This window comes from Heterocephalus glaber, unplaced genomic scaffold (assembly GCF_053883595.1).
Source record: "Heterocephalus glaber isolate CG9 unplaced genomic scaffold, H.glaber_assembly_v1.0 deba00000071, whole genome shotgun sequence".
Classification (NCBI taxonomy): Eukaryota; Metazoa; Chordata; class Mammalia; order Rodentia; family Bathyergidae; genus Heterocephalus; species Heterocephalus glaber.
This window is the reverse complement of record NW_028258137.1, coordinates 11,963,241-11,988,344: the sequence shown is the minus strand read 5'-3', so window position 1 is coordinate 11,988,344 and position 25,104 is coordinate 11,963,241. Positions and strand designations below refer to the sequence as shown.

Genomic DNA, 25,104 nt, shown 5'->3' with positions numbered 1-25,104 from the left:
TTTCCAACTGGGGTTTCCCTCCCTGCGTCCCATGGAAATGGGGGGCAGCAGATCTGTATCTGGGGCGGGCGCAGCAGCTGAAGCCCAGCACTGCCCTGGGAAGATTGGTCAGAGGCCAAGGGGCCCCCTCCTCGAACATCTTTCCTGGGCTCTGGAGGGCAGAAAGGAGCTGTGGGAGCCGCTTAAGCAACACTCAGGCCTCTCTAGGGCATCTGACTGCTGCTCCTTTGGATTGGTCTTGGGGATGGCCATGTGCTTTGCCTGCCTCCCACAGAACCCAGCTTCTGCCCTGCAGCCGGAACCCTACTCAGGGTCCCTGTGTGCAGCAGCTGTGGGGCTGGGCACCACGTCATTCCTTGCTGCCTTCCGGCTTCTCCGCCTCCCAGGTCCGCTTACTGCACCCTCAAACAGCTCAGCCTGCAGGGCTCCCTGAGGGCCCCAGGCCTGGGTTCCCGGTGTGAGCTGATGCCCTGCAGGGACCCACAAAGGGCTTTTTGCTCATTTATGCCAGGCTGAGGCTCAGGCAGGACCATGCCCAACCCCGTCTTCGTCTGCTTCAGCCCCACGAGGGAGACTAACAGCAGCCAGGCCTACGGGTCCTTGTGAACCCAGTTAGGGATGTGGAGAAAAGGGCACTGCCCATGGCATGCTGCTGTCCTGGCTGATAACAGGGGCTGCATAACAAGGACTGCATATTACAAACTAGCAGAGCATGGTGGTACAGCCTGCAAATCCAGCACTCTGGGAGGCTGAAGCAGGAGGAACACAAGTTCAAGCCCAGTCTGGGCAATTCAGAGACTTGGCAAGCTGGTTTCCATAAGAAACCTCCTCCCTGCTCTGAGTGTGGGTTTATACAGAGGAGACCTATATACCCTTTTTTTTTTTTTGGTACCAGGGATCAAACTCAGGACCTTGTACTTGTGAGGCAGGTGGCAGCACCACTGAGCTAAATCCGTGGCCGGAGACCTACCTACCCTTACTTCACAGTCTTGTGACCTGTTCCTTCCTCTTGGTGGGTAATGTCTAAGACAGGTTCGCTCCGTTTTGAGGTTACGACCGTGGAAGAGTAGGAATGGCCAGGGTAACACTGGGTCTCTTAGCGCCCTGCCTGGTCTCTGTTCTGGGGCCACCGTGCCTTGTCCTCCAGTTCCTGGGGCGGTGGCTGCCCACTGCTGCACCTACGCCCTCTGCTGCCCTTGGGAGACTCTCAGCCTGGTGTGCAGGTGCCTGGGAAGGTTTCGGTCACACCCAGGGGACAGCCTGTGGCCAAGACTAATGGAAGTGGGAGTGTAGGAGTCCAGCCCCTTCCCTGGGGCAGGATGGGAACAACTCCTGCTTGGAGTTTACACTCAGAGCTCCTCCTGAGGTGAGGTGTCCTGAACGGACCCTGCCTGGTCTCCCTGCTTGCTGCAGTCCAACTTTCTCTGGAGACCCCTCCTTCAACAAATCCCTGCACCAAGAATCACCATTTCAGCCTCTGCTCTGGGAAACCCAACCCAGATCAGCGTCCCAGCCAACACCAGTCCCCTAAGAAGACCAGAGAGAAATAAGTTCCATGGCAGCTATGTTTGAGTGACTCTGCTGACTCTGTTCTCCCCCCGCCACAGTCACTACGAATATTGAAGTCTCTGAGAAATCCCATAGTAAAAAAAAAAAAAGATTGTTCTCAGAAGTTTAGGAAGATTTGCTGGGAGTGGTGGCACATGCCTATAATCCCAGCACTCGGGAGGCTGAGGCAGGAGGCCCGTCATGAGTTCAAGGCCAGCCTGGGCTACATAGAGAGTCCCTGTCTCAAACTCTCCCCCACAAAATAAAGTTTAGGAAGACTCACTCAAGCAATGTGCCCTGAAGAGTCAATCAGCCTCAGAAGCAGCAGGCAGGGAGACAGGAAACGGGCTGGCAGAATCATGATCTAGAGTATTCTAAGGTGACATCTATCCTGAAGCTGGCCTGAGGTTTGGCTTCAGTGTGGTTGGGAATTAGAGAAGGGGTCTGGTCCGTGATGGGCTTGGAACCCTGGGGAAGCTTCCAACCCTGAACACAGATGCTTAGGCCAGAGTGGCTGATCCCAGTCAGGTGTGGAAACCTCTTTCTCCCTCTGCTTGCTGTGCGCTGGTCTTGCTCACAGCTCTACCTCGCTGTGCTCAAGGACTGCACTGGCTACCACTTCCTTCCATGCCAAATGGGAACCAGATTGTTTGACTGGAGGAAATCTCTGACTTTTTCCCCTCCTCCTCCTGGTGCTCACTTGAGGCTGGGGTGCAAGGGGTTCTGGGGACTACAGGCATGGCAGGCTTGGTCCATGGGCTCAGAGGGGTACTAGGGAGTTGTGGATGGGGCAACATAGTGAAACTCTGTCGCAAACAAACAAACACCATACTGTGTGCTTGAGGCAACCTTGGTGTCGGACAAGAAAGGCTGTGTTTACTGGGGGTAGCTTGTGGTGAGGTGGCTTAGTACCTGAAGAGCTTAGTACCTGAAGTGACTGACAGGGCCAACACAGAAATTCTGTGAAACTGCTCATGCTGTGGACACAGTGAGCTGTGTCAGCCAGGGAGCTTGTGGTTTGGACACAGAGGGCTGTGTGCCCACGTGGTGGGGAAGTTGAAGCCATGAGGGAGCCTTGTAGCATGGGCACAGGAGGTTCTGTGTACCCAGTGGCGTTGTCATGTGGATGCAGGTCTAAAAAAAAAGAAAAGAGCAGATATTGGCAAGCACCTGGAGAAGCTGGAACCTTTGCACACTACTGGGGAGAATATAAAGTGGTGTAGCCGCTTTGGAACACAAGCCGGAACTTCCTCAGTGTTACCTGAGGTGCCCTATGTAGTCCTACGTCCATACCCAAGAGGAAGGAGAATGTGTGTCTACCAAGACTTGCTCATGAATGTTCATAACGACATTATTTTAATAGTCTCCAAATGGAAACAGCCCAAATACTCATCAACCAACAGATGCTTAAACAAAATGTGGCCCATGCATAAAATGCCAGCAACCTTGGGGCCCCTTGCCTTGGGATTTCATGAGTCTCATCTCTACTTCTGTCTTCACATTGCTTTCTCCCATTGCCTCTGAGTGTCTGCCTTTTCTATGTCTCTTATTGGGTTCAGACCCCACCCTAATGCAGGATGATCTCATCTCAACCCCTTACCTTATTCCAAATAAGGGCAGGTTCTGAGATTCCAGGTGGACACATCTTTTGGGGGCCACAATTCAACTCATTAGTGGAGTTTGTGGGATACAGGGTTTCTTTGTGAGGTGATAAAAATATTCTAAAATTGGTTGTAGTGATAACTTCCCTGAATATGTCATGAGCTACTGAGTTATACTCTTCAAATGAGTGAATTGTATGGCATGTGAAGTCTATCTAAATGAAGAAACAGAAAAACAGGTGTGGCATCTTGTTGTACCCCTACCACCCACCTATGAGTAATAAACTTGATACTGTGTTACCCATGCTGGCCTTGAACTCCTGCATTAAAATGATTCTCCTGCCTCAGCCTCCTGAGTAGCTGGGATAGACCTGCTTCTCATTGAGCCATTCTGATTAAAAACAAACCAACAAAGCATTGCTTCTCTCCCTTTCTCTGACATAGTAGGACTCCCTAAGGGTACAGCTATTAAATGCTACTCAGGATGCAGTTCTGACAAACAGAAAACTGGCAAGGCAGCAATGTCTTTTCAAAGTGCCCAAAGAGGTTCAAAGCAGAAGTTGTCTCTGACATGTCAGACCAAATTGTGTATTGTCAATAGTAAATTTAAAAACAGAAAAATCAGAGAGCCAGAGGGAGAGAGAATGTTTTACTTGGCACTCGATTTTTAAAAAAATTGTTGCTTAGATGTCATTGAAAGGCCCAAAGCTTTTCCAGCCATGTTTATCTCCTCCTCACTAAATGGGTAAACAGTTACATGAGGCCAAACAGACTGAGGCTCAGATATCCAAATATGCCTTATCTTGACTCTTGACCTTGACGGGTCTGGTTGTTGGGCTTTTACAGGGTAGAGGTGTAAGATATAGTTTTCCACAGGTCTTAGATGTGGAGAAATGTTCTCTGGGGAACAAAGCCCACAGAAAATCAGCACCCTTGACTTTCTGCTGGTCTCTGGAGAGACTGAATCCTCGCTTAGGTACCACCTCCTTGGTGACCATCTCCCTGATCCATGGGCCACAGCTCTCCCTCCTGCCTGGTGTCTTCCTGTTGGCCTTGGCCCACTCCCCCGTTAGACCACTCTGCATGGCCTGACTCATAGCAGAGGTCCTATCAGTGGGTTCGGTGTCAACTTACCAAAGCATGTCATACAGGAAGTTACAGGGGAGCCACAGGTACAAACCTTCAACAAGGTCAAAAGAAGCAAGTGAAATTAATTTTTTTAACATATGCTATTTAACCCAATAGATCCCAAATTATCAGAGTAGTATGTAATCAATATAGAACTTTTATTGAGAATTATTCTTTTTAAAATCTGGTGTGTGTCTTATTTTATACCTGTAGCACAGCTCAATTCAGATTGGCCACATTTCTAGGGGCTAGTATTCACCTGTGGCCAGTGGCTGGTGTATTAAGCAGTATGGATTTTGGGTGTCTGCTACACAGTAGCTACTTCTCTGAGCCTTTTATACTCATATTGTCCTAATAAAAACAATACAATCAGCTTGTACTTCGGGCTTTGTGTTTACACCACACCTAGTGATGGCTAAGGGCTTGTTTTACATTACTGCATTTAATCTTTTCAGCAGTCCCTTGAGTACACATTATTATTATGCCTACTTTCCACAGGAGCCAACCAAGGATTAGAAATGTTAGGAAACCAGCTCAAAGCCACAAGACTACTTTGCATAGGAGCCAGGCCAGGGAGCCTGAGGCAGAAGGTGCCCTCACAGACACCTCCACTCTCTCCCTAAGTCCCCACACCCACCTTGCACAGTAGCTTCTTCCTATGTCTCTTTGGAAAATAAGTCTACTTATTGAGAGTGTTAGGGAAGATTTAGTGTTAAGCGTGCATTCATTTTGAACAACTGAATCCTCATCACCATAACATTATTGACTTCTTGAAATATTATTAAGAAATAAGGTATGTGATATGTGTGGGTCCATCCATCTACCTTTTTTTTTTTCTTTTTTTGGTACTGGGGATCGAATTCGGGTCCTTGCACTTGCGCAGCAGGCGGCAAAACCACTGAGCTAAATCCCTGGCCCCATCTACCTTTTCTTCAGAAGTAAAATGCCTTAATTTACTTCCTTACTGACTTGGATTTATGAGTTTTAGTTATTCGGGTTGCTAATATTTAGGCAGAAATCAGAACAGGAAATGGCTGCTTTGACATCTACCCATATTTTCAATGTGATTTGAACCGTCATCACAAAGACTAAAATCTGCCCCACCATACATTACCTTCAGCTTTCTCCAGTAGTACGCGGGGCATTGCAAAAACAGCTATAAGCAGCATGTATCATTCAGAAGTATTTTAGGGAAAGCAAGGACCTCAAGTGCTTGTGGTAATTTCTATACTGTATGGACACAGCATTCCTAAGATTATGGATGTTCTTTATTTGCTTTGGAGAAAACAAGAAAAGAGTGACGTAATCCTTGATTGCAAGTTGGGTAGTCTTAAAAAAGTCCTATATAATAAAAATTTATTATATAAATTCCACTGATTTGCCTGCACAGTAAAGTTGATTTTAAAATGGAGTGGCCAAGCAATGATTTTAATGTAGCAGTTCCTCAGGTTTCATTTAAGAATCACCTGGGATGCTTATAAAAATGAAGATGTTTATTCCAGTTCTGAGATCCTGATTCAATATATATATATTTATTTATTATTATTATTATTATTTTTGGTACTGGGGATCGAACTCGGAAACTTGAGCTTGCGAGGAAGGTGCCAGAACCACTGAGCTAAATCCCCGGCCCATGATTCAATATACTTGAAGTAGGTTCCAAGAAAATATAGGATGTCCAAAAATCCTCTCCTCCATTAAACAGTGAGAAACACCTGCCTAATGTGTGATGTAGCAAAACACATCAGAATCAACTTTTTCAGAATTCTAGAAATGAACTGTAAGCTTGCCACAATCCAGGGAGCATTTAGTCAAGAAAAGTGGCTAAATCTTGGTGAGAAAAGTGAACACTGCAAAGCTTTAAACTTGTTCTGGTGCTGACTGCCTCTCTCCAGCTCCTGGAGCCTTGAAAACCAAAGGAAAATCCAGAGTTTTGGGCAGCCACAAGATGGGGCTGGGGCTGGAACTCCTTTAAAGTCTACTTCCTAGAGAATTCTCATTATTTGACCAGTCTGGTGGTTTCCTGGAAACCCATTCAAAAGGCTGTCTTTATTTCACCTGACTTGAAGCTCATCTAATGAAAGCCTTGTCCCTAGGGGCATTTGTCAAACCACTTAGCAGCAATTATTTAATTTCATTGCTCTCTGAGGTATGTAGTGGATCACAGATGGGGCAAACAATAAGCTTTTTGAAAAGCTTAAAAGGAAAAACTGTGAGATTTTCACAGAGTTTTAGCAAGCACTGATATATTCCTGGGAATCAGGAAGATGATACACATGTAGAGTTGCATATATGACACGAATGACAAAAGAAGGTCCTGAGCTGACATAAAGGCTCTGAACAAGCAGGAAGGTAAAGTGCCATTATCAACTAACTTGCTGACTGATGAAAACACGCCCCAACATGTACATGGAGGCTCTCAAAAAAGGTTCCAATCATTTAAGGATATCTCTGTCCAATCATTAGTAGACCACTAAACAAACCAAGCAGAGTCTTCAGTGATCAGTATATCCAAGGAACACAGACTTTACTGAATTACCTCAGATGGAGCATTAAACAAACAAAAAATAACAACATACAGCAGCAACAACAAAATTTGGTGGGAGGGTGGACAAGGATCTTATTTTTAGAGTTGCTACATTATAATATTTAAATGTCCAATTTTCAGGGGTGAGGTGTAGCTCAGAGGTAGGGTACTTGCCTAACATGCAAGGCCCTGGGTTTGATTCCCAGCACTGCAAAAAAAAAAAAAAAAAAAAAAAAAAAAGTTCAATTTTCATTCTAAACTTATGAGACATAGGGAAAAAAACCAAGACAAATAGTCCACATACGGGCTGGGGATTTAGCTCAGTGGTTTTGCCGCCTGCTGCACAAGCGCAAGGACCCAAGTTCGATCCCCGGTACCAAAAAACCCCCAAAAACCTCAAATAGTCCACATACAGGAAAAAATCAAACAATAAAAATGGTCCCTGAGAAAGCCCAGATGTTGGGCTTACTAGACAAAGTCTTTAAATTAGCTTTTTTTCAATATGTTTGAAGAACTACATGAAGCCATTTATAAAGAAAAGTTTGAGAATGATATCTCACTAAATGGATAATATGAAAAAATAGAATTATATAAAAAGAGCCAAATATAAATTATGGAATTCAAAAGTCCAATAAATAAAACTTCACTAGAAAGACTCAATAGCAGATTAAAACATGCAGAAGAAAGAATCAGAGAACCTAAAGATATATCAATGGAGACTGCCCAATCTGAGGAAGGAAAAGAAAAATGAATGGTGAAATTAAACAGAGCATTAGAAATCTGTAGGACACCATCAAGTATATCATATGCACATAACGCCAGTTCCAGAAGAGAAGAGAAGAGAGAAAGAAGCAGAAAGAATATTTGAAGACTAACAGTTGAAAACTCCTGAAATTGTCTTTTGAAAGACTAATCTACATACCTAAGAAGCCCAACAAATTCCAAATAGAATAAACAGAGACCCACACTGAGACATATAAGAATCAAATTGTTGAGAAATAAAGAGAATCTCAAATGCAGCAAGAAAGAAGTAATTTGTCAACTTCAAGGGCCCCCTTGGGAGGACTAACAGATGATTTTTTATTAGAAACCATGGAGATCAGAAGTCAGTGGAGTGACACATTCTAAATGGTGAAAGAAAAAACATTGTCAACCAAGAATTCTAAATCTGGCAAAACTGTTCTTCAAAAATGAAGGAGAAACTAGATGCTCCCTGATGAACAAAAAGTGAGAATTTATTACTAGCAAACCTAGCCTACAACACCTACTAAAGGAAATCCTTCAGGCTGAAATAAAAGGACACTAGAGATTTTCAATCAATATAAAGAAATAAAGAATACCTGTAAATACAACTAAATAGATAAACTTGAAAGACAGGATTAGTAATTCTTTTGTCACTCTATTTTACTTCCTACCTGATTGAAAAGACAGTTGCAAAAAGCCATAATTGTAAATCAGTGCTAACGTTTCCAGAATCCAAAAAGATATAATCTGTATGACAGCAATAGCATGAAAGAAGAGGGGAAGAATGAGGCTACATAGGAGCAAAATGTTTCTATGAACCTGAGATTAAGTTACATCAATCAGACTTTGATTCTTAGAAGATGTTCATTGTAACTCGCAGGGCAGCCATTAAAACATAACAAAAAACAAAGGACAAAGGAATTAAATGGCACATTAGAAAATATCTACTTAATGCAAACGAAGGCCATTATGGAGGTGTGTCTGAGGAAGGTTAAACTGAGCCAGGAGCTTGGGGAAGGGAAGAGTGAAGTGTGAGAAGATGAAGCAGGAAATGTGGGTGTGCCCTAATGAGCACACATCTCGTAAACCATTGCCCAGAGGCTGGAGTCTATGCAAAGGGCAAGAGTGCCCTGGGTTCTGGCGTCTGTCTGTGTCTCTGCACCTCTCTTGTCTAACAGACAATGAATAGCAAGCAGGCCCCTAAATGGGCCTCCTATCTCCTGGAGACCCTCAACTAATGCAAATATAAACAGTGCGTAGAAATAAACTAAGACATTCCAGCTTGGCTTAGGACATCAGACGATTATTCAAGGGAAGAGCAAGTTTTTTGTTTTTGTTTTTAATGCATAAGAATCATTTATAATATATTGACTTGATATGTTGGGAAAGAGATGACTTTTTTTGTGTGTGAGACAGGGTCTCGCTTTGTAGCCCAGGCTGGCCTCAACTCATGGCGATCCTCTTGTCTCAACCTTCTGAGTGCTGGGATTATGTGAGACCAAAGTAACTCCATTTTGCTTATGTAAGACCAGAATGACTCCATTTTGCCCAAAATGAAGTAGTCTCCTTTGTCCTCTCACATTAATAATTAAAGTGTGCTTGATCTAGGACAAAAGACACAATCTGTAACACAAGATTCCTAAGTTTATTACTCAGCCATCTGTTTACCCAGGAAATGAACATCCTGGGCCCAGTATCTGTAGGAACAATCTGTCAATGAGCTGACTGTCAGTACTGGGTGGTCGTGACCATTAGTCACCGTGTCTGCTGACCATCAATACGTGACAGTCGCCCACTAACCTTTGTCCTTCTTTTCTTTTGTAAAACCTATACGTAATCACCCCTTACCCCCAATGAGTTTAGCCAATCAGAAATATACACTTCATGCTTGCTAGATGTTAACCAATCATGTAATTGCTAAGTGAAAAATCTCCAAACCTTGCTGTAACCTCTATAAAAACCCTGCTAATTTGGAACTCGGGGCTCTCAATCTCGATCCACTGTGTTGGTGACAATTGAGAGTCCCTGCTTAAGCTTGAATAAATGACCCTCGTGTGCTTACATCAGAAACGGCTTCCTGGTGGTCTTTGGGACTTCGTAATCTGGGCACAACAATTACAGTGTGTGCCACCATGCCTGGCTGTGAGGTGAACATATTTGGTTCTCTGTAAATTTCAATAACTTCCCTGCATTCTTCTGTGAAGTCAAATGTCTACTTGGATGCCTTCTGGGTTATTGTGGTGCTGCATCAATGAGATGAAGGTTGATAAAACACCTCCTGCTGTTGAGCTGAGCCAGGTCTCTTTCCTAATCTCTCAAAAGATGGAGCCACACTCATCCTGTCCTTTATCAGAGTTGTAGGAACTAGAGCACAGGGCAGGCTTCTGTGAGTATGTCACCTTGTGAGCTGAATAAATGGAGACCTGGAGGGCAGTGTGGTCACCGGGCTTGAAAAGCAGCTGTGAAGCGGGACTCACAGTGAAATTTCTAGCAAGCTCCAGAGAGAGCTGAGGGCCTGCACATCAGACTTAAGCATGGGGTTTTTCTTTTCTTAATTGCACTGTGCGTGCGTGTGTGTGTGTGTGTGTGTGTGTGTGTGTGTGTATGTGTGAGAGAGATACTGGGGATTGAACTCAGGGCCTTCACACTGAGCTACATCTCCAGCCTTTTTTATTTTGAGACAGGGTGGGCTCAAATAAGTGACTCTTCTGCCTCAGCCTCCCAGAGTACTAGGATTACAGACCACGTCTAGTGGATTTTTCTTTAATTACACTTTTTTTTTTTGGTACTGGGGATCGAACTCAGGTCCTTGCGCTTGCGCAGCAGGCGGTGAAACCACTGAGCTAAATCCCCGGCACCTTTAATTACACTTTTAAGAATGCAACTTCAAACCGGGAGTTGTGGCACACACCTGTATACCTCAGCACGAGGGAGGGTGAGGCAAAAGGATCGACAGCCTGGGCTGCATAATGAGTTCAAGACCAGCCTGGACTACACAGTGAGACCCTATCTCAGAAAACCAAAAAAAGAGGGCTGAGATTTAGCTCAGTGGTTCTGCTGCCTGCCTCGAAAGGGAAAGGTCCTGAGTTTGATCCCCGGTACAAAAAAACAAAAAGAGAATGAAACTTCATTTCCATGACCTGTCTGTCAGAACTTGCAAACACAGCAACTAGCAAGTGAAAGGGAGAAGAATTTACAGCACCGGGGATCAAACTCAGGATGTTGTGCTTGCAAGGCAGGCACAGTGCCACTGAGCAAATCCCCACCATGGGAGAAGAATTTAAATGGGACACTTCCTCTCCATGTCGCTTCCCACAATCTGACACACAGTTTGCTCTGACTTCTCTCGCTGTCTGTCCTTCCTGCTGGAAGGTGTAGGAAGAAAGTGAGCGTGCTGGCTTCTCCTTGCTTTCAGGCTACCAGGTATCACTGGTGTCTTGGCCACCGGGCCCCAGGTGGGAGCTGATGGGGACAGCAGCAGGATGCATGAGTGTCCTCCTGCATGCCAGGCAATCTACATCCCCAGCCCTCCCTCCCTTTTTACCTCTTATTTTGAGACAGGGTCTCACTAAATTGCCTAGTCTGGCCTTGAATTCACTATCTTCCTGCCTTAGCCTTCTGAGTAGTTGGGAGTACGGGCATCTGTCATCATGCCTGCCCTGGTTGGGTTTTATGAAGCACAGAAGTGACTTCAAACATCTTTCCCACATTTTATTCCTTCTTCCTACAGAAAACTTTCTACATTTTCTCATACAGCGCATCTGTTCAGCCAATGTTCGCTGAAGCGATGACCATGTATCCGGGACCTTGAAGACTGGTCTTTGGCTTGGGGAAGTGCACCGGCTGGGGCTGGGGTGCAGGTGCTGGGCCTCTCTCCTCTTTTGGCTCCAGAAAGCCAATCTCTGCTTCACCCCAGAGCTCAGAGAGCCCTCCCCAGGGCCACTGCTTCACCCTTATTTTTTAAATTTTATTTTTTGGTACCGGGGATCGAACTCGGGACCTTGCGCTTGTGAGGCAGGCACTGGAACCACTGGAACCACTGAGCTAAATCCCCGGCCCACTTCACCCTTATTTTTACCACACATAATAACCTGGCAATTCTATTAGAATAAAAATAGAAACACTACATATTATCTTCCCTAGATTACTCCTGAAAATACATTCCTTACTCTTCCATTAAATAAGATCCTGAGTGACCTGCAAAATTTGTTAGCTGAGTCACAACAACTAGAGAGCAACCAAATATTCACCCCTTAAAATAAATTGGGAAAAGGAGAGATAGAGTGAAGAACAAACCTTCTACAAATAACAACGTTAACCTCCTTAATCAGGGCGTGATGGCGCTTGCTTATAATTCCAACACCCAGGAGGCTAAAGCAGGAGGATCACTGTGAGTTCAAGGCCAACCCGCAACACACACAGTGAAACCTTGTCTCAAACAACAACAAAAGCAATGTTTACCTCCTTTTTTTAAGTTTTTTGAGACAGGGTCTTGCTGTATAGTCCAGGCTGGTCTTGAACTTACTACAGTCCAGCGTGGCCTTGAACTCGTGGCACTCCTTCTGCCTTAGCTTCACAAATGCTGAAATTACAGGCGTGTGCCACCATGCTTGACTACTTTCTTAATACTTACCTTGTTAATGACATATTATTACTAATAACAATATGACAAATCATCAATACTTAACATTAAATAAATGTGCCCATTTAGAACCTGAATACATTTTGGTTTTGGTTTTTTGATACAGTGCCTTACTATGTAGTTTAGACTGGCCTTGCACTCAATATATAGCCCAGGCTGGCCTCAAACTTGAGGTGATCTTCCTGTCTCAGCCTCCTGGGTGTTGGGATCACAGGAGTATGCCACCATACACGGCAGAACCTGAGTGGTTTTTTATGATGCAGAAAGATTTTTTATTTCTTTCAATTTTTATTAGTGCATGTTTGCAGTACATACTTATTACACTCATCGTGGGGGTTGGTACATGCACATAACAGGTCTTAATTCTTTTTTCATCTCTTTCTCCTCCTCTCCCTTCCCCTCCCTCCATCTCTCCATCTCCTTCCCATTTGAAAAAGATCTGAATTTTCATTAGCTACTTGAACACTGATTAACTAAGCCTCATTTTATGGGATCGTTAGAATTCATTTAACTTTAAAGAACAGAGTACTTTCCTGTTAGTAACTACTCTTTGTGAAAAGTAGTTTTAGCTAAACTAGTACAGCCTAACAAATTGGTTGGTCTATATTATCTCCACAGTAGCTTTTTGTTTCTATATAGAGAAGTAATATTTGCAGGATTGTCCTTAATTATGTTGAGTTTATTGTTGAGTTTATTGTTAAGTTTATTACTTACATTTTCTTGCTTATATTAACTATGGGCTTTAACAAGTACTGGGAGCACCACAGAGTTACAGCCAAGTAAAGAATAACTTGGGCTTATTTTACCCACGACAATGGAAAGCTTGAGTAAAAGTATCATCGTTTTCAGGCAGCCAGAGTCACTGCTGCCTTATCAATTCCAACTGCTTATCAGTGTGAATGGTGATCTTGGCCACCACTTCTGAGAATGTCCCCTATTTCGCATGTCTCACCTTCTGAGAACTGGTCAGGCTGTAACCAACAGGCACTCCGGACTCCTCTGATTCTCTGCCTCACTGAGTTCTGTGTTTCCTAGGCCACAGAAGAACCTACAAAAATGTTTTCTGCCAGGCATGGTGGCACATGCTTGTAATCCCAGCAATCAGGAGGCTGAGGCAGGAGGATTGCTGCAAATCTGAGGCCAGCCTGGGCCACACAGTGAGTTCAAGGCCAGCCTGGACTACATAGAAAGACCCTGTTGGCTTAACAACACAAATTTCATATTCTATAGTTCTGAGGGTTCAAAGTCCAAAGTTACTATTTTGGGCTAAAATCAAGAATTTGGAAGACCTATGTGTCATGCCTGGACTGAACGAGACCTTTACAAGCAAGACTCTCTGCAAACAATAGGTTACTAGGACATACGAGCATAAAGAAAATTTAGGATGAAGTATACAATCTCCCTGGCGCTGAGAAGTCCGGTGATTGTCTATACACCTGTACTGACTGTCCTTGGACCTTCAGTCATAGACATTCCTTATGATATAGCCCCTTCCCCAAACTTTATATAAACCTAATTCCTTTCCCAGCTAGGTGCTGAAATCTGGTCCCAATTTCAGTCTCTGTTCACGCTTGAACAGAAATAAAAAGCATTTTTCTCAAAGCCTGTCTTTGAATGGCCTCGCACATGCCATTTATAACACTGTGTTTCCTCTGGAGACTCTAGAGATTGAACCCAGGGCCTTCATAATGAGCTACATCTCCAGCCAATTTTTATTTTTTATTTTGAGACAAGGTCTCATTAAATTGCCCAGGCTGGGCTGGAACCTGAGATCTTACTGCTTCAGCTTCTCAGAGTGCTGGGATTATATAAATGTACCACAATGCCTCACCTAATCTTGATTTATTTAGTTCAGCTCTGATATTTTCCAACTTGGCATACTGTCACCAAATCCAAGCAGCCCTAGGAGTCTGGGAAAATCTGAGCTGCACAAGTGTCACTGGAAAAGGCCAGCAACCCTGGCTGCTCAGGGGCTTTGCTCTGTAAGCTAAGGCATGGCTGCTCTGACCCCTCAAGGGTATTTCCAACTACAAAGTACTTTTCCACTCCCCAGATCACACAACATTCCTGATGACTAAGTATTTTAAAAAAAATCATGAGAGGTCACAAGGACAAAGGAAGCTATTATGATCAGGAAGAGAAGTGAAAACACTTTTTTGCAGTCATCCTTAGGAAAATGTTAATTAATTAATGTTAATTAATGCCCTAAGCTATAATGACATAATGTAGACTCTCTCTTGCACTTTTAAAAAACAAGTATAGGGCCAGGGATTTAGCTCAATGGTTCTGCTGCCTGCCTTGCAAGTGCAAGGACCTGAGTTCGATCTCCGGTACCAAAACAAAACAAAACAAAACAAAAAACAACAACAAAAAAACCAAGTATATAAAAAATGTAAAGGTATTGTATAGTATTAGGCAAGTATATAATTTTTATTTATATTTAGGCATTTCCTAAATCCATTTTTATTTTAAATATAATAGCAACTCCACATTTCTGTAAGAGGAAGTCACCAATAGAAATGGACTAAATGAGGTAAGAGATGATAGTAATCTGTATCTCTATATTGTAAATTTGTTGCTTAATAGTAAAGCAGATAACACAGTTGCTTTACAATACCCTTGCTTGAAAGCCTGAGGCTTATTCCAAAATGTTAGTACTTTAAATGATTTCATGAACAAAGACTGTAAAGATTTTTTGTGTTCAAGGTATGCAAATATCACAATCACTTTGTTGCAGAATAATATTTAAGTAAATGAGCTCATTTTTCCCCTTATAATCTCCCACCCACACATATGAAGAGATGGAGTAGAAGGCAGAAAGTTAAAGGGTAGACAAGATGTCCACAATGAGGCTACATGCCCAATGTGTGCAGCCAAGTCCCATGATGCCTACTCCTGACCTAGTGATATACGATGGCAATGGAGTCCTGGCCTTTCAACTGAAAACTCAGAACGAGAGCCTCGCTCCACTTCTCACTGGGGAGTACTGGAAAATATCAATAAGGATGAGAAATGACTAGGGGACACTTTCCACATTTTGCTAAGAGTTCTAAGTTTTAGTTTCAACAACCAAGTACGGATGAGAACAGGTGGAGAATTTAACATAAAGACAGCACATGCGATGCTTTCCTAATACAGCAGGAAGCTTGGCTGCAACCCCACAGGGCAGGGAGATGTTGCTGAGTTCCATCTACGGAAATCAGACAGTAAAAACCGGCATGGATGAAGTCTGAAAGGTGACCAGAATGTTTGACACCAGGTTTGAGAAATTATCTCAATTGAAGACATGGATTTCAGAGCCAGATATAGAAAATGGCTCGTACACATCTATCTGCACTTCAATAGATTCAAGTTCCCAGGTTCTGCTGCCTTTGGATGGATCTACCCAAGCTACCTCTAGGCACCCTAAGTAAATTAGTTTGCAACCCTAAAAAGGCAATGTGAAATAAGCACGTAGGTGGTGATGAAAGAAAATTTTGAAACAAACTGTGTCAATACTGGTGTGCAAAGTTGATGTATTGTGCTTTTTTGGTTTTGTTGATACATGAACACTTTAATATATAGTAAACTGCACAGTGAATTTCTTAATACAAATTTATGCCATTTTAACTGAATTTAAATAACTTATTTTCACCAATCTCCCCTAAACATCACCGTATTATATGTGTCAATATACCTCTAGTAGGCAAAAATGTTCCATATGATTTCAGTGTCTCATTGAAGTTCCCTCCACTTAAAAATGGGAGGCTTGGGGACGGGGATTTAGATCAGTGGTTCCACCGCCTGCCTCGCAAGCGCAAGGACCCGAGTTCAATCCCCAGTAGCCCCCGCTAAAAAAGGGAGACTTTATTTTTCTTTATATAATGATAATGTTCCACAACTTTATTTTTCCTTGTTTTAAATATTAATTTATATATCAGTATATATAACACTTCCTCCTTCTTCTGTCTGTGGGAGGTTAATTAATTTTATTGATACATTTTTATATACATAATGATAACATTCCTCATAGGTAATTTGTACCTGTACATAATATATCTTAATTCTTTTTTTGCCCATTCCTCTCCCTTCCCTTCAATCCTTTTTCCCCTCTCCATTTACAAAACTTCATTTCTATTGTTTTCTTTCCATTCTTTTTTATTTACTTATTTACTTATTTATTTATTTTGGTACTGGGGATCGAACTCAGGACCTTGCACTTGTGAGGCAGGAGGTGACACACTGAACTAAATCCCTGGCCCCCTTTTAATTTTTTAAATCCCTATTCCCTTTCTTCCCTTCCTCCTCCCCTTTCTCTTGTTCTTCTTCCCATCTAGACATTGTTTTCCTACTTCCCAGTATCTATTCTCCTTTTTGGCCCTTATTTACCCTTTGGGTTTCTCACACAGGAGATATATTGCATAATTGGTTTAAATGTGATATTTAAACATGTGTGTCTGATTTATTTCATTTAAAAGTATGTTCTCAGGGTGCATCCATTTACCTAAAAATAAGACATTTACTTAAAAATAAGACAGGATCTCACTATGTAGTTCAGGCTGGCCTTGAACTATGTAGCTGAGGCTGGCCTCAGATTTATGTTGATCCTCCTGCCTCAGCCTCCTGAGAACTGGGAATATAGGTATGTCACTATGCCCAGGGAAAATCTGGGCTTAATGAAAAAGTTTAATTTCCGTTATGTGCACCATACAATAGGAAGGTATAAGTTACTGAATGCAGAAGGCATGATGGACTGGGAAAGTCATCTTTCTGCAAACCCTAAAAAAGTGATGATTATGGACAATAACCACCGGTTGCCCAAAGAACTAGGTGAGAAGCTGAGGGGTCACGCTGCCAATGCAAGCACTTGGCTGACAAAATCTTGACTCCCTGACCTTTACATCACAAAAAAAGAAGCAACAAGATCTTGTGTGTCACCTGGTGGAAATACCCATCACCTAAAACAATGTCTCAACAAAGCAAAGCCAATTCTGAATCTGACCAAGTCTCTAGATTACAGTTGCCAAATCCAGCATATAAAAATATTATAAAAAATACAGGATGCCCACATATTGCTAGGAACATCAAAGGTACAAAGTTTCAGTTAGACAGGAGAGGTACATTTTGAGATCTATTCCACAGTAGAGACAACAGCCAATAATAATGGATTGTATGTTACAATCATTCCATATTTCATACATATATCAAATGTAACCTTGTGGCCCATAAATGTATAGTTATGCTTTGTCGGTTAAAACAATATTAATAAAAATAACATTATTAAAAATTATTGTTCTGGGCCGGGGATTTAGCTCAGTGGTTTCGCTGCCTGCTGCGCAAGCGCAAGGGCCTGAGTTTGATTCCTGGTACCAAAAAAAAAAAAAAAAAAAAAAAATTATTGTTCAGCTGCAATTAAAATTTAATTAAGCATCCTATATTTTATCTTGAAACCCTATGCTAGCTCTAACTACCAGTTTTCAGGGAATCCACAGAGATGCATCCAGCAAATCCAGAATGGAGAAAGCTCTGCAGGACAAAAAAAAAGGTGAGGGGCTGGGTGGGGGGTAGTTTGATGGTAGATCATTTGCCTCCCGCACACAAAGCCCCAGTTGGGATGTGGGGAGAACTGCAAAGAGTGGATTGTTTGTTATACTAATTGAAAGGAAAAATTCGTATTTGTTCTTAGATATATAAAATGCAAACATGAGAGAAGAAACCTATATATTCTTTGGTGTGTAGATTTTATTTAGACCCTAATTAATAAATATTTCTGATATAGTTTAGGATACTTTGATACTAAGAGACTAGGAGTTATTATAATACATTTTCAGTATCATAGTTGTTTTGTACCAAAGAATTTTCCCTTTTCTTCCCCCCGCGGTAGTGGGGCTTGAACTCAGAGGCACTCTAGGACTGAGCTAATCCCCAACCCTCTTTATTTTTCATTTTGAGGTAGAGTTTTATCAAGTTGCCCAGGCAGGTCTTGAACTCATCAGCCTCTGGCCTCAGTCTGTCTCAGTGCTGGGATTACAGGTGTGTAGCACTACACCTGATTTGTCAAAGAATTTCTATCTTTAAGAAATACGTACTGAGGTATTATACATGAAATGATAGGATGGCTGAGATTTGGTTCTGAATAATCCTGTGGCAAGATGAGAGAGGGGATGATGCAAAGAGAGAAGAAACAAGATCAGCTGGTCTTGGCCGGGTGAGGGCTCTGAGGGTTCAGGACTTTACTCTGTCTTTTTAAATATTTGAAAATTTTTTGTTTTCAGAGGGAGACTGCTTAAGACTAAGGTTTAAATGTATAAAAAAACAGAATATTTAAAAACAACCATAAATTTGTATGCCTTCATAATAACTGAAAGGAATGAAAATTTAAATATGAATTTAGTGAAAATATATTATTTTTCCCCATCTATGTCTACAGATCCTTGAATCTACTTAAAGATTCTTTTGGAACCCTGAAGGTCCATAGAGCTCAAATCAGGAACTCTTTTTGTTTTTTCTTTCTTTTTTCCCCCTCAAATTAGGAGCTCTTAATGTAAACCAAACCAAACCAACAAAATCATGACAGTTTTCATGACTGAACTGAGATATACATAGACAAGGCTGACTTAAAGATGGGGGAACAAGTGTAAAAAATGTTACGGAAACAGCAAATAGATCCTTACAGTCTTTACTTCCACAATGGCTAGAAAATGATACCTGAAGTCAGTCTCAAGATGCAATTAGCAGTTAATGAGAAAACCTTGAAATAACAAGAACACAGTACACTATCACCCTGGTTAGATAATGGACTACTAAGAAAATATTTACAAGCCATTTCCCACAATATTTAAGTTAAATTTGTATTTACTCTTTGTCTTATAATTTTCTATAATATTAAAATTTTTAAACTGATAAAAGTTGACTTAAAAAAATGTTGACTTGTAACCTTACAACTATAAATGCCCATATATGGAATTACAAGGATTAACATGTATTTATAGAAACCATTCATTTATTTGAGGTTGTAAACTCTGTTTTTCATCAAAGGTGTTTTTTTTCTTCACCTATCAACCTAATGATAATTAACTCACTGGCCACTCACTGACAGATCTTGAATGACAGATCTCATTCAAGTTGTCCTGTTCTGAGTCTAGATGTATTAGTTTTCTATTGCTGTGTAACAAATCACTCTAAAACTTAGTAGCTTAAAACAAACATTTAAGGGCCGGGGATTTACCTCAGTGGCACTGTGCCTGCCTTGCAAATGCAAGGTCCTGAGTTTGATCCCCAATACCAAAAAAACAAACAAACATTTAAGACCGTCTGGGCATCTTATTTGAACACAAATAAACCCTGAATACTACCCAAGCCACAAAGCATCAACTGCGTATCTCTTTGTCCAAGCTAATGTAAGTGACATCTGTGTCCTTACCAATTATAGCCGTAGCCTTGCCCTGAGCTACCTTTGCTATGATTAAGACTTAATATGATATCCAGCCATAGAATTACTCCTTCTGCCAACAGCAGCATAACACTGAACCCGGACAAACCTCTGCTTCGTGAACCTGTCCCCAGGTCACCCACCCACAGTGCAAATCCTCTAGGTGGCCCCTATCACACCCTCTTATGGAGATGCCCCAGGGTTCTGAGATAGTGATTCTCCTTTTCTGAACCTGCAATTAACCTAACTTGTTCAACCACAGCTGTGCTCCTAGTTGTCTCTGGCTGGAAGACCTTGAGAGGGGTTTTCTTTAAAACATTAAAAACAGGCCAGAGATTTAGCTCAGTGGTTTCGCCGCCTGCTGCACAAGCACAAGGACCCAAGTTCAATCCCCGGTACCAAAAAAACAAAAACCAAAAAACACACATTAAAATCCCATTACTCCGGAGGCTGAGGCAGGAGGACTCACTCAAGTTTGAGTCCAACCTGGGCTACATAGTGAGTTCAAGACTAGCCTAAACTACATAATGAGACCCTGTCTCAAAAAACAAAAACATTAAGAACAAATGGATTCTGCCCCCAAATACTCACAGGTCAACCCTTATTACTGATGCTTCTCATAGTGGATTTAGCGATCATTTTCCCGGCACCATTTCATTTTTCTTGGTAATAACTACCACGAATTCCTCCCACTCAGCTTACCTGTCCAGCTCCTTGGCTTCCAGGAGCCCAGAGTCTCACCCCCGCCATATGAGGCCACCTAGGCTTCTTCTCAAAGACCCCAGGGAGCTTCGGGGTCCACCCTGCAGGCCCTGCTGAGCTGGCTGCCATGCATGTACCCCACAGGCCTGCAGCTGTTCAGTGTAGGGGGGCAGACGGGTTGGAATTGAGAATGGGATTGTTATTGCATGATTAAAAATGTGTGGAGAGGGGCCGGGGATTTAGCTCAGTGGTGCCATTGCCTGCCTCGCAAGCACAAGGTCCTGAGTTCGATCCCCGGTACCCCCCAAAAAAAATGTGTGGAGAGGTTATTGTTGTGTTTATAAAAACAAATATTAATGGGAGTTTTTAAAAAAATATCTTTTACTTATATATTATTATTTGCTCCAAACTGTTTCCATTCACCATTCTTGGAACTAACTTCAGCTGGCCTGTTAAGAGTTAAAACTTCTGCTTTTACTCTTTACACTCAACTTTGAGACTCTTTTAGAAGAATTGTCAAGTGTCTTGGGTAGCATTATTATTTCAAGATATATGTAATATTCATAATGTCAAACCTCTTTGCGGCCTGGGAAAGAAGCTTAGTGGTAGAGTGCTTGCCTAGCATGCATGAGCCCCAGTACTGAAAAAAAAATTTTTTTTAAGGCTGTAGCTGTGGTGGTACACACCTATAAACCCAGCTACTTAGGAGACTGAGCCAGGAGGGTCAAAAGTTTGAGGCCAGGTAGGTCAAACTAGTGAGATCTTGTCTAAAAACTTAAAAATAAATAAAGGCTGGGGATATAGCTCAGTGGTAGAGCAGCTGGTTTCAGTTCCCAATAACACACACACACACATACACACACACACACACACACACACACAAATTCTCCAGAGGGGGACTTTTAAAATTGTCAGTATCTGTTAACCATGTTATTTACCTTGTATGAACAGCTTTGGAAGAATATTATTACTGCCACTATGAGAAATTTTAAATCTCTTACCAAACACATTTAAATAAAGTTTTATTTTAAAGGAGTTTTAGATTTACAGAGAAATTGTGACATCATACCCAGGTTATCCTTTAAAATCCACGTGGCTAACTAAAGTTCACATTTTGTTCAGAACTTTCTCAATTTTATCTAATCTTCTTTTTCTAGTTCCCGGATGTCATCCAGTATCCCACTTTACAGTAAATTGTGGTGTCTCTTTAGGCTCTTCCTGAATATGACAGTTTTTCACACTTTCCTTGGTTTGGGTGTTAGGTATTTTGTGGGATGGCCCTAGCTGGGGTTCATCTGCCCTTTCTCTCATGATTGCACCAGGTTATGAGTTCAGGGTAGGAGGAGCCCAGAGGTGAAATGCTGTCACTCGCCCACCACACTGTGATCTTATCACACCATCAACGGGATTAACTGCTGGTTTTGACTTTGATCATCTTGACATGTGAAAGACACACATACGCTTCCTGTGTTGACACAAACAAGGACACAGGTCATGAGCTGAGTCCTGATGATTCTCAGCAGACATGGTGGTGAGGTTGCGAAATAGGGGGCTGGCAGGGAAAATGCTTTCCGGGAGATGCTGCCAAGGAAAGCAAAAAGAACTCTAAGCCTGAGCACAAAGAACTTTGAAACACAATGGAAATTCAGAAATACATTCTCCAAATCCTACTGGGAGAAGGACTCTTCCCCACTTACAGCAGAGGAAACTGAGGCACAGTGCCAAAGATATAGGCAGGCTTTGATGTGAGTGCAGGTGGCTCTTACCAACCGTGCAGGTTGCCTCACCGAAGCTCTTTCGTCCTAACTTGCATTGCCTTGATGATGGTGAGACTGCGCCTCTTTCTTTAGATTTAGTGGCTGTTGGACTTATTTTCAAGACCTTGATTTGGACAGGAGATACCAAGGATGAGCCTTGAGGAGCAGACTGGGGGATCAGACCCTTAGGGTGGGTTCGGAGTCAGAGCTGGCGGGGAGCCAGGGGGAGGCGCCTTGCTCAGGGTGGGGCTGGTGTCAGCAGGTGACTTATCTCAGGGTACACTGCAGTCCTCCCTTACTCATGGCTTTGCTTTCCAAGGTCTGAGTTCTCCACAATCAACCTTGGTCTGAAAACATTAGAGAATTCCAGAAATAAACAATTCCTGTTTTCAAATTGTGCACTCTTCTGAGCAGCATAATGAGGTCTCGAGCCATCCTGTCCCATCCAGCTTGAACAGGGGTTGCCCCTTGTCCAGGGCACCCGTGTCATCTGTGCCACCCACCTGTCACAGCAGAGCTGTCTGGGGTGTCAGACTATCAAGCAACAAGTAACCCTTATTTTACTTAATATTCCTGCAGCACAAGGGTAGTGACACAGGTGACCCGGAAACACCAGAGAGAAGCTAGAAGGTACTTCCTTTCAGAGAGGAGGTCAAGGTTCTTGACTTTATTAATAAAGAAAAAAATCATATTCTGAGGTTGCTAAGACTCACAGTAACAATGTATCTTCATATGTGAAACTGTGAGAAGAAAAAGAAATTCATTCAAGGTATGCTCCCCCATCTCTAATACTGAGCTCATGGGTCCAGGTGTCACTGGCTGGCCAGCCAGCCTGCACTACAGCGCCCATGTTTATTATCTGTCCTTACCCGATGCTGGAGGCCACCCCATCCTGAGCTTTCTCCAAGGTTGCTGCCAGATGTGATGGCACATACCTGTAATCCCAGAACACTGGGAGGCTGAGGAAGGAGGATCTCAAATCTCAGCCCAACCTGGGCAATTTGTAAGTGTCTTAGTAAGTGACTTAGTAAGACCCTGTGTCAAAATTAGCAAAGGGTTGGGGATTGTACCTCAGTGTGCAGACCCTGGCTTCATTCTCCAGTAACACACACACACACACAGACACACACACACACACACAATGAAGAAAGGAATTAAGGAGGGAAGGTAGGAGCCAGATGTGGTGGTGCACATCTATAGTCCCAGCATTCAGGAAAGGAGGCTGAAGCAGGAAGATCGCTGTTGAGTTCAAGGTCAGCCTAGGCTACAAAGTGAGACCCTTTCTAAAAAGGGGGGAGGGCAGAGAGCAAAGGTCACTGTGTGTGGCAGGCTTTTGTGAAGGGTTATGGTCATCGAAGGTAGCAATGGTACAGAACAGGAAATAATCTCCCATTTCACGTTTATTGCTGCTCCAAGAAACTTATCACCTGTTCCTCATCTCAGCAAATTTGTCATTTGCTCAGTGTGTCCCTCCAGGGCACTAGGCTTTCCCCAGACCACCGTGCTTTCCATAGTGCAGAAATCCCTCCCACCTTATTGGACAGGAAAGCTGACACTTATTTTTTGTATCTTCTCCCTTCTGACTGCTCACCTTGCGTATCCAAGGAGGCTCGCTGGAGTTATTTCCCTAGGCAGAAACACTGTAGGAACTTTGAGTTATGCGTCCCCCATAATCTGCCGAAGTCATTACCATTAATGACGTTAATTCATTAAAAAATGAAAGCTCGTTTTTTCCTGCTACTCTTTACTGATTGAAGTCAATATCCTCATGATGTATTTATATTAATCCTACTTTTGAATCCTGGAACTGCAGAATAAATCTAGTTTACTTTTAGCCATTAAAAGGCAGTTTTTCTTTTTTCTTTTTGTATCTTCTTTTTACCAGGTCAAATTTTCCCAATTTTTGCTCTCATTCTTCATAGTGCATAGTTCCCAAGCTCTTCACTACCTTGCTTATCCTTTGCACACGGCTCCAGGATTGAAGAGTGAGAGCCACCGGGATAGGGCTATTTCTTTCTACCCTCCCTATAGTGAAGCCTGAGATATCACTGAGATTTTTTTTTTTTTTTTTTGGTAACGGGGATCGAACTCAGGTCCTTGCGCTTGCGCAGCAGGTGGTGAAACCACTGAGCTAAATCCTCGGCCCTACTTATACAAATTTTTTTTTTTGGTACTGGGGATTGAACTCAGGACCTTGCACTTTCGAGGCAAGCAGCAGCACCACTGAGCTAAATCCCCGGCCCTACAATTGATCTTTTTTTATGGCAGACTTTATAGTCATCTTTTGTAAATAGCTTATCTTTTCAGCCTGGATCCATGTCGATAATTTGAGATATTTATCTTGATTTGATGCAATTATCTAATTTCGATCAACCTTCTCTCCCAATTTGTGCCACCTGGCCTCAAAATTGTGCTCCTTGAGCCTCAGCCTCCCCAGTACTTGGGACCACAGGCGTGCACCACTACACTCAGCTTTGGCTCTCTCTCTCTCTCTTTTTCTTTTCTGGTACGGGGGATCGAACTCAGGACCTTGTGCCTTCAAAACAGGTGCCGTGCCACTGAGCTAAATCCCTGGCTTTTCTTTTCCGATGTTATGCTTGTTCAATCACTCTATCAGTGACTCTAGAGTGAATCCAGGTAAGCAAATCTTTCATTTCATAACTAGAGAAATAACAAGTACTGACCAGTCTGAATTAACCTTTATCCTCAACGTTATTTCAAACTAAGTGCTCAGATTTACTTGGTCTCTGCTGCCCCCTAGTGTTAATAATTTCTCATGGAATTTTTTTTTTTTTTTTTTTTTGACAGGTCTTATTATGTAGTCCAGATTGGCCTTGAATTCACTACGCAGTCCTGGTTGGCCTCAAACTCGAGATCTTCCTCCACCAGCCTCTGGGGTGCTGAGATTACATGTAATCCACCATCACACCTAGAAGTTTCTCAGTTTTAATGATGTCAATGGTCAAGAAGCCCTGGCTCTAAAAATGACACCCTGAGCTCCTTCAGCTATGAGTTTCAGGATTTCCAACCCTACCAAAGCCCTT

General features: G+C 42.6%; 1 protein-coding gene across 4 annotated transcripts in view; it reads right to left on the bottom strand.

Moving 5' to 3' along the window:
• Positions 1 to 63: 63 nt before the first annotated feature.
• Positions 64 to 25,104, bottom strand: part of Wdr59 (WD repeat domain 59) — a 141,151-nt gene continuing 116,110 nt past the window's right edge. For all 4 annotated transcript variants that reach the window (XR_015448663.1, XR_015448664.1, XM_021256700.2 and 1 more), the window contains 2 exons: positions 4,284 to 4,329; positions 64 to 2,682 (listed from right to left, as the gene is read on the bottom strand). Coding sequence is in view for 2 of the 4 variants with exons in the window: in XM_021256700.2 (XP_021112359.1) it covers position 2,682; positions 4,284 to 4,329 (47 nt within the window). In the remaining 2 variants the exon portion in view is untranslated. The remainder of the gene's footprint in view (positions 2,683 to 4,283; positions 4,330 to 25,104) is intronic.